Genomic DNA, 12,613 nt, shown 5'->3' with positions numbered 1-12,613 from the left:
TAAACATTTTTTTTTCTTTTACTTACAATTACTGTATTTCCACTTCCTGGTCATCTTAGGCATTAGCGATGTGCCCCATGACTAAAAGATGCATCGTGGGAAGGTTATATCACAGTGCATTGCTAGGAAATCTCATTTGTAAACTGCAAAATCTCATGAGATCTCAGGGAAAGACATTTTCCTCTCCTGGGATGATGTGCATGGTCATATGTTCTAGTCACAAGTGTCAGAGTTCCTGGAAGTAAAGGGAGATAGATTAATATGCCCTTTGTAAAAATGGCCACTGTGAGAAGAATGGGGAGGAAAATAAAAATAAGTTCTGCAAAGAATAAAAGGTTGGCAATTAATATAAGTATCTGTTTGTAGATTGTCATTACTATATATTTCTAAAAGTGTCTTTGTTGTCATTTTAAAGGTAAAGTTCCTCTCTACTTCCAAATTGCTTGACTTTTTAGATGCACACAAATGGGGGTGCAGGTAGTAAGAGTGAAAGAAAAGACAGTTATTATAAGTGATGTGATCATATGTGGTTTTGTTTCAAAATGTGCTTTGATTTGATTGTCAGTCCATTTTCATATATTTGATCATGTTCGTTTATCTGCAGTTCACCCATATAATACCTTGCTTCTTGTCGTATGGCAGGCCTGGCAGCTGAGATTTAGTCATCTTGCTGGATATGGAGCCAAGTACTACTCATATCTGATGTCTCGGGCTGTTGCATCCATGGTGTGGAGACAGTGCTTCATGAAAAACCCCTTTGACCGGTAAGGATTATCTAGGGCATCCAGAACCTGTGGTTACATTGCAGTTATTCTAGATAACCTGTCATTTCAGTAGCATAATTGGTAGCTGTCTAATTTATTTATTTTTTCAATGCTTTGCTTATTGGAGGCCCAGGTGTATTCAAATGCAACTACATTCACAAGCTTGACTACACAGCAGAAACAGGTCTAACTATAGAACCAACCAATATTCTGAGTAATAGGCAAAACACTAAATACTCTGTTCATATACATATATGATAGCTGTTTAACTGCCTTCCATAGGATTTGTATTGCTGTCCATTCATGTCTGAGTTTTACCCAGCTTTCTTACACACATGACTTACAGTTAAAGAATACAGTGGTTTGTTCTCTCCACCCCGGCTTGCTTGACTGGACAGTGAAAGAGCAGCAGGAGATTGACAAGGATCTCCCTCTGCTCACACACTCCTTACCTATCACCATTTCAGTTCACCATTTGCAAGCAGTGCACCGGATTGGCTGCCAAGCCTGTACCCTCCCTCTCACAGTCTGTGTAGGGGATCACAAAAGGCTAATACCAAGTGAAATTCAGATACTACTTACCCTGGTTGCACTTAAAAATAATTGTATACCATAGTTCGGTTTATAGAACACACAAGTCCATCTAGTTCACCCTATAGAGAAAACAAACAAAAAAAACTCCATAAACAGAACCCTGTGCCCACAGTTACCCACATTTGATCCAGATGAAGGCCAAAAAAAAACAACCCTTATAAAGCATAGTTTAATTTGCTCCAACAGGGGAGGAAAATCCTTCCTGATCCCACAAGACAATCAGATATTCTCTGGATCAACAATCTCTGGTGCTTTTACATATAAAATGTTAATATCTAGTTATGTTCTGTGCATTTAGGAATGCATCCAGATTATTTTTTCAAACTATTAACTGAGCTAGCTAGAACTAGTTCCTGAGGAAGTCTATTCCACATTTTCACAGCTCCAACTGTGAGGAAGCCTTTTTGTATGCAAAGGTTAAACCTCTTTTCCTCCAGACGCAAAGAGCGCCCCCTTGTGATCCTTTGCAAGTTCACTATATGGACCAATGATGTATTTTTACATCGTTATCATATTCCCCTTTATCACCTCTTCTACAGAGAGAATAAATTCAGTTCAGGTAATCTTTCCTCATAGCTGAGCTCCGCCATGACTCTTATAAGTTTCATTTTTTCTTTTTTTAACTGCATTGCTCCACTGTTTGCAGAGTACCCCGTCTACCTTTAGGTCTGTGTGCGGGATGGTTTGGGACATTGGGTCACATACATAATCTGCTTTGTTCAGGCACACGTGTTTCTGCAGTAGCTCAGTAAGCTATTGTGTTGTTATATTCCGTTTCCATGTTCTGGTTTTTATAGAAGCCTTTTTTTTTGGCTACGAGTGTCGCAAGATAGTGGACTTGAGCAATACACAAAATGGATTACTTTTTTCTGTATTGCTTTAGGGTCTTTTGAAAGAGATTGTATCTATATTACTGCTACAATTACAGCTCTTTACAGAACAGGCAGGACCCTGTAACAGATATATAATCATGGCCAGTGCAATATATTATTTTAATGATTTTATCTGTTTTCTAATAAAATGTAATACTTTTGATACATATGACTCAGAAATATGACTCAAACTAAAATTGACTCCTTTAAGGTTCTGGTTTAAATTTCAGATAAATCTTCAGCAACAAAGGGAAAAGCCGCACAAGAGCTGAATTCCAAAACATCTGTTGGGTATCGTTTTACTCGTTGTAACCTCATCTTTTATATTTCATTTAAAAAATGGGTAATTTGTTGTGTTTTGGGGCATTTAATTAAATTTGTCACTAAATTTTGGGGTTTAATAAGGAGTTGCGCTAATATTGCGCAACATAAAAATTTTCAACTACCACCATTTTATTCTATAGGGTCTTGGCATTCAGAAAATATATAATGTTGGGGGGTTTTACGTCATTTTCAGGCCTAAAATGTGGAATATAACATGGGTGCAAAAATTGAAAAAAGGGCCTCAGTCATGAAGGGGTTAATAAAGATGGTCAGACTCAGACCCAACACAGTTCTCCCTCAACAGAGCCATGAACCTTAGTAGAGTTACCTGTTGAAGGCCTGTATGCATCAGAAGCAAAGCCTGCGTCCAGTGGGAGATGCAGCCATTCTTTTATTAATACACTTTTGGAATTCAGCAGTTGTGCCATTTTTCCTTTATTGCTGTGGGCTTGGATGTGGGAAAGATCCTTACAAACCAGAGCACCCATGGCCACTTCCCATGTTAAAGTTGTCCATACACTGTGCGGAGTTTGGCCAGTCCTTGGTGAACTGGCTCGAAATTCATGCATTGGGTGCCCCTGTTGGCACCCTTCAGCCGGCATCCTTTTTTGAGAAAATTGAAGCAGCCCAACTGAAAATCTTCGGACTAACAGTGACGGCAGCTGCCGCTGCCAGAATACAAAGCACACAGTGGGAGATTCGTCCACTTATGCTTTTTACTGTGGATGTTTTAATCTTTATATATATATATATATTTTTTCATCCACCTCGTAAGTAAAAAAAAAACAAAACTATGTATGGCCAGTCTAAATGCAAACTTGGAGCAGTATATTAGGCAGAGCACTGACAGCTAAGATGTATATCTTATAGGCATGTGGGAAATTAAGTGAAAACATTTCCTTGCAGGCATCTGTGAGCTGTACCGTGCATGACTTGTTATTAAATGGATATCAGTAATTATCTTCAATGCATATAGACCTCATGTTTGTGCAAATCCCAGGGAAAAAGTGGTAAGGGAAAGGACAACTGATAAAATATTAAATGGATGGTAGGTGTTGCAAGTATAATATAAATGTATGTTTGAGGTGATGTAAATTCACAAAATTCTCCGGTGGAAAGAAATAATGCCGTGAATTCTTCTGTATAAAGTTTGCATTTTAATGACCCCAACAGTGCAGAGGAAATATTAGCTTGTTCCTTTGTTGGGTGTATGCAGATGAAGCTGCACATTTCTGGACCCAGTACAGTGGCCATCATTCAGCAGCGCATACTCTGAGATGGCAGGGACCCTTCCTGAGGTCTCTGAAGAATGAAGGCTGTCATTGTGTCATGGTGGTTGGCTTCATTAAGTCTGTATCAGTCAGGAAACAGGAGACTTCTCACAGCATGTACTCATGAGAAGGGAGCATGCAGGTGGCAGTAACAGGATCTGTCTTGTCCGCAGGGTGATGGGAGAGCGCTATCGCAGGGAGATGCTGGCACATGGTGGTGGAATGGAGCCCATACTCATGGTAGAAGGTACAGTGAAAACAAGAGATGTTTGATCTTCTGCTCTTTTTGTCTGTTTAGCCGACCAGGCTGCATGTTTGGCAAACAGCTGCTGATGTGATGGTTATCAATAGTTCCAGACGTTCCCAGCCCTGTCCTTTTTTTGTGTGAACAAAGCCCTGTTAGTAGATTCCCATATTGGAAGGAACTTTTAACAGGACTGGGGAACCTGGACCTTCATCTTTATACTAGGAGGAATTATGAGCACATATTTGTTCTATTGTATTTGATATATGAAAGCAGTTTTAAAGCAATATTAACGTCAAAAGGTTTTTAAGCTAATTCAAATGCTGATTAAATCCATTACAATGGAAGCTGCTCCTTGATGTTTACAAGTTATAGCTTCCTGCAGTCAGCTGGTTCCCTGAGCACTGGCCCTGATATCCTTTTTTAGGATATCCTATCCTTTTCCCTTGCAGGATCCTCTGGAGCCACCCTTGTGTGTCTCCACCCAAGCTAGTAGATGGACAGTTGCTTCAGACTGCAGTGTCCCTTGGGATCTTGTACTGGAAAGGAAGTTCAGGGAAGTTGAGCTGAGGAGAAAGTTGGAGCTGTTCGGAGACATGTTGCTTGGGCAAAAATTCATATATATTTGACTCCTCGTTCCTCTCTTCTTCTTCTTCCTACATTCTCCCTCCCTCTACCTTTCTCCAAGCTAGTAGATGGACAGCTGCTGCAGACTTTGCTTTCCCTGGTGATCTGGACAGGAAGTTCAGGGAAGTGGAGCCAAGAGAGTTGGAGCCAGCTGTTTGAAAACATAATCATTGCAAGTGCTTGGGCAAAAGTTATTTCTTGGGCAATATATATTTGTTTGATCTGAAGTCATTATTGAATAGAGGTTTGAGTTTGGTCTTAATACTACTTTAAATTATAACGTACATATATATATATACCGTATTTTTCGCTCCATAAGATGCATTTTTTTCCCCCCAAAAGGAGGGGGAAAATGGGCCTGTGTCTTATGGAGTGAATCCCGACTCCCGAGACCTGCAGTTTTGGGCGCCGGGCGCGTAGTAGGAGCCACTGCTCGCTTAATATGAGTGATCTAATGAATTCACTCGTATTAAAACCGAGCAGCGGCGACGATCGAGATCACCATAGAGCACACAAAGAACGGAGGTTCTTCGTCTGCTCTGTGTGATCACTGAGACCATGGCGCTGTAATCACAGCGCCACCTGTCTCAGCGGTCACGAACTGCAGCTTCTGTCACAGCTTCTGTCATAGAAGCTGTGACAGAAGCTATGGTCTGTCGAGTGCTCCATAAGGCGCGCCGGACCTCCCTGCGTCCTATGGTCCGGTGCGACTTATGGACCGCAAAATACGGTAATTACATCTACATATTTTTATTTTTGGGGGGGGGAAATTGAGAGTATGAATAGTTAATATCCATGTCAGTTTTGGGTGTATGCCATTGTGGAGATTTCCCTTTCTGTCCCATCGAGTGAAGGTAAATCCCATCTTGGGCAGCTGTTGCTGCATCATTTCCCAGCACATCCTGTTTCAATGACCAATGTAAAATTTTGCATTTCCCATCATTTTCTGTCCTTGTAACTCCCTGGGCAAATGGTGAGGAGGAATCCTCTCCCCTGGAGACACAGCAACAGAATAAAACCAGACTGTTCTAATCCTTAAGAATATATCCAAAAATAAAGTTTTGATTTTAAATAATTTGATGGAACAATGATAATTCCAGTTTCCTGGAGAGATTTTTTTGCCAAAGTTGGTATAAAATAAATTGCATGTAGATGGACTTTACAGATGAACTCCAGGATAAGCAAATATTGTCTAAATACAATTGTGTCTTCATACACAGTACATGTGTATTCTTATTTGGGTCTTGGTGTGCTTTGTGTAAAACTGTCTATGGGCAGCAGCTTCCTGTAATGAAGGCCAGTCACTGTTGCTCTCTCCATGTGCAGGATGAATTGTCTTGTATCCCCAGGCAGCCTGTAGTTGGTGGATCTCTCATAGCTCTTCACTCTACACAAGTTATGTACAGCACAGTGATGATGTCACTGGTGACATTTCAATAAAGTTTTAAATAAAAAAGTAAACAGTACGATACTCCATTATTGGCACAACCCAGAAAAGGTGCGTTCAGTGTGACGTGCTGGTGTTTCAGTTTAGAGAAACTTGCATTTCAGTATAGGTCTGTTTTAACATGACCCTTTGCCCCCTTGTACAGTGAAAGGTGCATCAGGTGAATACATAAAATAATCTTTGTACTTGGTACAGTGGGGCTTTAGGTTTCTGATTTGCAAATAGGCTGCTTGATCTAAGATGCTTTTATTCTGCCTCTGAGTATGCTGGAGCACATTGATTCTTTAGTGGGAATTTGTACTACATTGTCTGAATGAAGCTTGAGGATCAGAGGAACTAGTGCAGCTATATTTATATATTATTGCAAGGCCAAGTCTGATGAGCAGGAAACCTTTGATCAATTTACACTCGCATTCCAAGACACTTTTATTTTGGCTGCTTCTGCACACATCTGCTCCATCCTGTTGTGCATATCTCTAGGAACTTTGGATTCGGACTTGTGTTTGTATGGGCACTTGATGACTCTTCAGCTGTTAAACCATAGCAAGTCCCAGCATGCACTACCAGCCAGGATGTGGCTTTGCCCATTCTTGTTATTGAGGGTCTTGAAGTAAGTGTTGTAGGTATTGCCTGCAGCAACAACCCAGTTCTCCCTGTATTAGAAAAGTGAAAGGAAGAATGTTATTGGTTCATATAGACAGTGCTGACAGTTCAACCTTTAGACACGCTTATACATCATATGGTTCTTTTGATCATGCTGAATGTGGGTGTTGTCTACATTATTATACAGGTTTGATATGGCCCCAACAGTTTTGCACATCGCTTTACAAAATAAAGTGAGACAGTTAGGGCTGCAACGACTAAATCGATTATAATGGATTATTGAAAAAGTTGTCAATCGATTAATCGTCTTCCGATTGGTTGGCCCTGTTCACGGCTCCACACACGCTGCTTGCTGCACCTTCTCCCCAGTTCACGCTCGCCGCTGCCCGTATCCACACTCCTCACGCTCACTGCCAGCCCACATCCACGATCGGCACAGGGAGGCGGGGAGAAGTAAGGAGGAGCCGCCGATAGACAGGCCCGATCTCAGAAGCAAGTTGCTGGAAGACTGCTCAGGTAAGCCGGCACTTTCCCACACATGGTGCTCTATAATGTATTGCTGGGATTTGTTGTATTCCTATATAGCTGGAGGTATTCTGCATTGCGCTGTATAGAGGACTACAAATCCCAGCAATACTACATTATACAACGCAATGCGGAATACCACCAGCTATAGAGTACAACAAATCCCAGCAATAATACATTATGCAGTGGTGCAATGCCAAATACCACCAGATATAGAGGACTACAAAACCCAGCAATAGTGCATTATACAGCGCAATGCAGAATACTGCCAGCAATAATGTACTATTGCTGGGATTTGTTGTTATAAGGAAGCAAAGATTCAAAGCAAAGCTCCCTGTAGTAAACATACAGTACGTCTTTAGATTATTCTGTGTATACGCAAACTTTCTTATTACATAGCTGTTGTGTTTACAGAGCTTCTAACCATTTATGTCCTCATGTTTCTATTGTATTTTTCTGGTCTGAATATTCATGTAAAGAACTTAAGCATTTAGGGGTTTTTTGTAACTTTTTTTTAAATAGTTTTTAGTATTTATATGGGCACTTATATAGATTGTGATAACAAGTAGATGATCATCCACATAATATTGCTAAAGCATCAAAGGCTCCCTTTTACCCCAGACCTGGCCACAAATGTTACACACTCAAGGTACAGATTGATCGGGTAGGTTATAAACAAACACGGACATACAGACCTGAGTTGTGCCAGGGTCCGGATGGACGGTATGCAAATAACGGGGCATACCCTGTATAAATGGTATTTGAACCAAGGGACGGGAGGGAGGGCTACTCCGCCGGATCCCTGCGTACTTAGGAAGCCTGTGTGAGTGGCTTTTAAGAGGATGGAGGAGGCGCAGACTCCTCCCACAAATACAGCTAACTATGTTAGCCTAAAACGTGTAGTCAGAGTCCGCTTACCTTCGTCTGGATGTGTACGCCTGGCCTAGACCTGCATTGCCGGAACGCCCGATGCCCCATGATAGGCGCCGACTTCCTATGACAAACATAAACAAACACAGACATACAGACCTGAGTTGTGCCAGGGTCCGGATGGACGGTATGCAAATAAGGGGGCAAAAACAACCATGTTTCTGGGCACTGCTGAAAGAAAAGATCGAGTTTAAATCTGGATAAAGCATTGGCCGCCACGTTGCATACACCAGGGATATAATAACAAATTACATTAAAGTTGTACTGTAGTGCCAGCCATGTCAGCCTGCGCAGAAAGGACATGATCATGAGGGACTTAGATCTGCCTTTGTTTATGATGTCGGCGGTCGCCTGGTTATCTGTGTGGACTATGACTGTGTGGCCAGACCAGAGCGGACCCCACGCTTTGGCTGCCGCAAATATAGGGTAGATTTCGAAGAGGGATGATGTTCGTGCGAAGCCTCCTATACCTGCTACCTCTGCCGGCCAGGCGTCGCCGAACCAATGATTATGTATGCATCAAATTCCTCCCTCCGCCCCGGACTAGCTGAACATATCACGTCCCTGAAAGTCCCGAACGCCAGTACGAACTCGGCAATGGACAACTTTCTGTTTTAACCTGGGGTCTCTGGCTTTCAGAATGACAGGCACGTCCCCGCATGCGTACGCCTTGTTGTCAGAGACGCCATGGGCAGCAATGAAAAGAGATGCCAGATTGACATCTTTGCCTTCCAAAATCTCTTTCCTGAGGTTAGCCGGAATGAAATGAGCTGGTGAGATGTGGGGCGGAAAAGTGGTCATACCTGCCGGGGGGGGGCCCGTGGTGCTGACGCCCAGGGATGATAACAGGGGTTCCAGGGACATCTGGCACTACTGCCGCTGGGATGACCACTGCCTGCCTTTCTAGCGTGTCGGTTCGGTGCTGAAGTTCGTGTAACGAAGCCGTGATGGTGTTTAAAGTTGCATGAATATGTGTCAACGAAGTGACCACAGTTTGCATGGACACCTGTTGAGAAGTGCCACTAGCGGCTGCCGCCGGAAACAATAACTTGAAAAGTTCTGCCTTCCTAGCTGTAGAAGAGTAGGGAATGCCCTTCTTCTGGAGCTCCAAGACGAGCTTGGGGATGGTCCGTGCCCTTAGAGACGGGGCACTTCCATGTTCAGAGCCCCTGCTAGCCGAAGCCTGATGAGAAGCCAAGTCCATGCTTTCGTGTCTGCCCATCACTTTCACCAACTTCCTGGATTCCCAGTATGCTTTGCATCCCTTTCCCTGCTGCTTGATGTTATGCAATCTCAATTTCTCAAGACTACATAGCCCATCATGCATTGCCTCCAGCATGCAATGAAAATGTTACATTGTGCGAGTTTCCTGTGTTCACTTTGAGAAAGCGGGAAAGAGTTGGATTGTGGTTTGGAGTGGACCACAGGCTTTGTCACACAAGGAAGTGCTGCATATTCACAAGCCTGAGTGAAATTGTGTCAGCGCATTGAGGAAATACATCCTATGAGCATCTTCAATAAGTAAGTATATAAACTTCTAGATGGATCTGGTTATTAGGAGCGGGATAGACTATGGAAATTCAATATAGAAATACAGATTTTTTTTGACTGTAGATACCCTTTAAAATCAAACAAAATTTCGAACGACATTCTACAAGTCTCTGATGACATTATCGAATGTTGTGACGAGATTTTTTTGCATAAACATTTGTATGAAAATCTTGCCGTTTATAGCAAGAGTTTCTGGAGGACACCATACAGGGGTGACAAGTTCCAAAAGTATGAAGAGTCAGCAGATTTTACGGTAACACAAGCAGAGGCAGTAGATTGGAGCCAAGCTTAAAGCATGGAACAGTAAATATCCTTCCTTTCTTACTATACCTGATAACGGCAGCTCATTTATTTGAGCTCTGCTCAGTTTTGCTATTAGTTTGATTTCTGCGAAGCATATTTTTGTCAAAAAAATGAACATGATTTAAAGCAGACCTGGGAAAGCCACACGTCTGATTTAGTAATTCCTGTTATTAGGAAGATTGCTGTACAGTGCTAGGAAACAGAAGGTCTAGAGGTGTCCAAGATAAGTAAAATGTGTCACATTTTTTTATAGCTAAACTCCAGGGAGTAACAACATATTCTCCCCCCACCCCCAAGTGATAAAGAAACGAATGCCCGTTTTTGTCTAGGGGATGAGATGAGACAAAGGGTTAAGGTAGACATACACAGCTTGAGTTTTGGGTCCAGAGTCGGATGGAAAACTGTCGGCCAAACAATCTGTATCCAATCAGGTGCAGTTACTGTTCAGGTATACAGGCAGCCACAGGTATTGTGACTGTCTGAATACAGTAGCTGGCAAAGCAGATTCCTCCATGCACGCTGTTTAGCATGGATAGGGAATTGAGTGGCTTTCTTTCGTTCAGCGTGCAGGCTGAAGGAGAGAAATCTACATGTGCATGGCCAACTTTTCTTACCACTGCGGTCCTCTTTTCTCCAGTGCTGGAATGTAGGTTGGTCTTCATACGCCGTCAATTACAGTGCAGGACTATTAGTGCCGGCTGGTTCTGCATTGGTTTAGATTGCATCAGCAAGAAGTATGGCAACAAGAAGAGAGGCTTCAGGGTTGTCGCAAAGGGAAACACTGGACCCTTGATTATGGGAGTCACCCTTTGTTCTATTACATCCCCTAATAAAGTGAGCATTCCATCCTTTATCCTTTGGGGGGGGGGGGGGGGGGGGGGGGGGGTTTTTTTATGGTTTTTGTGCTAGAATCTCCATTCATTTCATAATTGAGTGTTAAAGTAGTTGTAAAGTCACAGCATATCCTATCCTGTTATAACACCAGCACTATACTAGGAGTATTTACTAGAGTTGTTTTTAATAATGCAATCAAAGCTTATGGGGAAAAAATCCCTTTTATTTAGTGAGTGCTGCCTTCCGTCTGCCCATCACTTTCACCAACTTCCTGGATTCCCAGTATGCTTTGCATCCCTTTCCCTGCTGCTTGATGTTATGCAATCTCAATTTCTCAAGACTACATAGCCCATCATGCATTGCCTCCAGCATGCAATGAAAATGTTACATTGTGCGAGTTTCCTGTGTTCACTTTGAGAAAGCGGGAAAGAGTTGGATTGTGGTTTGGAGTGGACCACAGGCTTTGTCACACAAGGAAGTGCTGCATATTCACAAGCCTGAGTGAAATTGTGTCAGCGCATTGAGGAAATACATCCTATGAGCATCTTCAATAAGTAAGTATATAAACTTCTAGATGGATCTGGTTATTAGGAGCGGGATAGACTATGGAAATTCAATATAGAAATACAGATTTTTTTTGACTGTAGATACCCTTTAAAATCAAACAAAATTTCGAACGACATTCTACAAGTCTCTGATGACATTATCGAATGTTGTGACGAGATTTTTTTGCATAAACATTTGTATGAAAATCTTGCCGTTTATAGCAAGAGTTTCTAGAGGACACCATACAGGGGTGACAAGTTCCAAAAGTATGAAGAGTCAGCAGATTTTACGGTAACACAAGCAGAGGCAGTAGATTGGAGCCAAGCTTAAAGCATGGAACAGTAAATATCCTTCCTTTCTTACTATACCTGATAACGGCAGCTCATTTATTTGAGCTCTGCTCAGTTTTGCTATTAGTTTGATTTCTGCGAAGCATATTTTTGTCAAAAAAATGAACATGATTTAAAGCAGACCTGGGAAAGCCACACGTCTGATTTAGTAATTCCTGTTATTAGGAAGATTGCTGTACAGTGCTAGGAAACAGAAGGTCTAGAGGTGTCCAAGATAAGTAAAATGTGTCACATTTTTTTATAGCTAAACTCCAGGGAGTAACAACATATTCTCCCCCCACCCCCAAGTGATAAAGAAACGAATGCCCGTTTTTGTCTAGGGGATGAGATGAGACAAAGGGTTAAGGTAGACATACACAGCTTGAGTTTTGGGTCCAGAGTCGGATGGAAAACTGTCGGCCAAACAATCTGTATCCAATCAGGTGCAGTTACTGTTCAGGTATACAGGCAGCCACAGGTATTGTGACTGTCTGAATACAGTAGCTGGCAAAGCAGATTCCTCCATGCACGCTGTTTAGCATGGATAGGGAATTGAGTGGCTTTCTTTCGTTCAGCGTGCAGGCTGAAGGAGAGAAATCTACATGTGCATGGCCAACTTTTCTTACCACTGCGGTCCTCTTTTCTCCAGTGCTGGAATGTAGGTTGGTCTTCATACGCCGTCAATTACAGTGCAGGACTATTAGTGCCGGCTGGTGCTGCATTGGTTTAGATTGCATCAGCAAGAAGTATGGCAACAAGAAGAGAGGCTTCAGGGTTGTCGCAAAGGGAAACACTGGACCCTTGATTATGGGAGTCACCCTTTGTTCTATTACATTTCCTAATAAAGTG

The 12,613-nt window shown here is 42.3% G+C and overlaps 1 protein-coding gene across 1 annotated transcript in view; it reads left to right on the top strand.

Moving 5' to 3' along the window:
* MIPEP (mitochondrial intermediate peptidase) overlaps positions 1–12,613 on the top strand; it is an 87,412-nt gene that overhangs the window by 60,435 nt on the left and 14,364 nt on the right. The window contains exons 17-18 of the mRNA XM_018572004.1: positions 643–764; positions 3,999–4,072. Coding sequence (XP_018427506.1) covers positions 643–764; positions 3,999–4,072 — 196 coding nt within the window. The remainder of the gene's footprint in view (positions 1–642; positions 765–3,998; positions 4,073–12,613) is intronic.

The sequence above is a fragment of the Nanorana parkeri genome, unplaced genomic scaffold (assembly GCF_000935625.1).
Source record: "Nanorana parkeri isolate BGI_ZX_2015 unplaced genomic scaffold, ASM93562v1 scaffold1897, whole genome shotgun sequence".
NCBI classification, from domain to species: domain Eukaryota; kingdom Metazoa; phylum Chordata; class Amphibia; order Anura; family Dicroglossidae; genus Nanorana; species Nanorana parkeri.
This window is presented reverse-complemented; position numbering and strand designations above follow the sequence as displayed.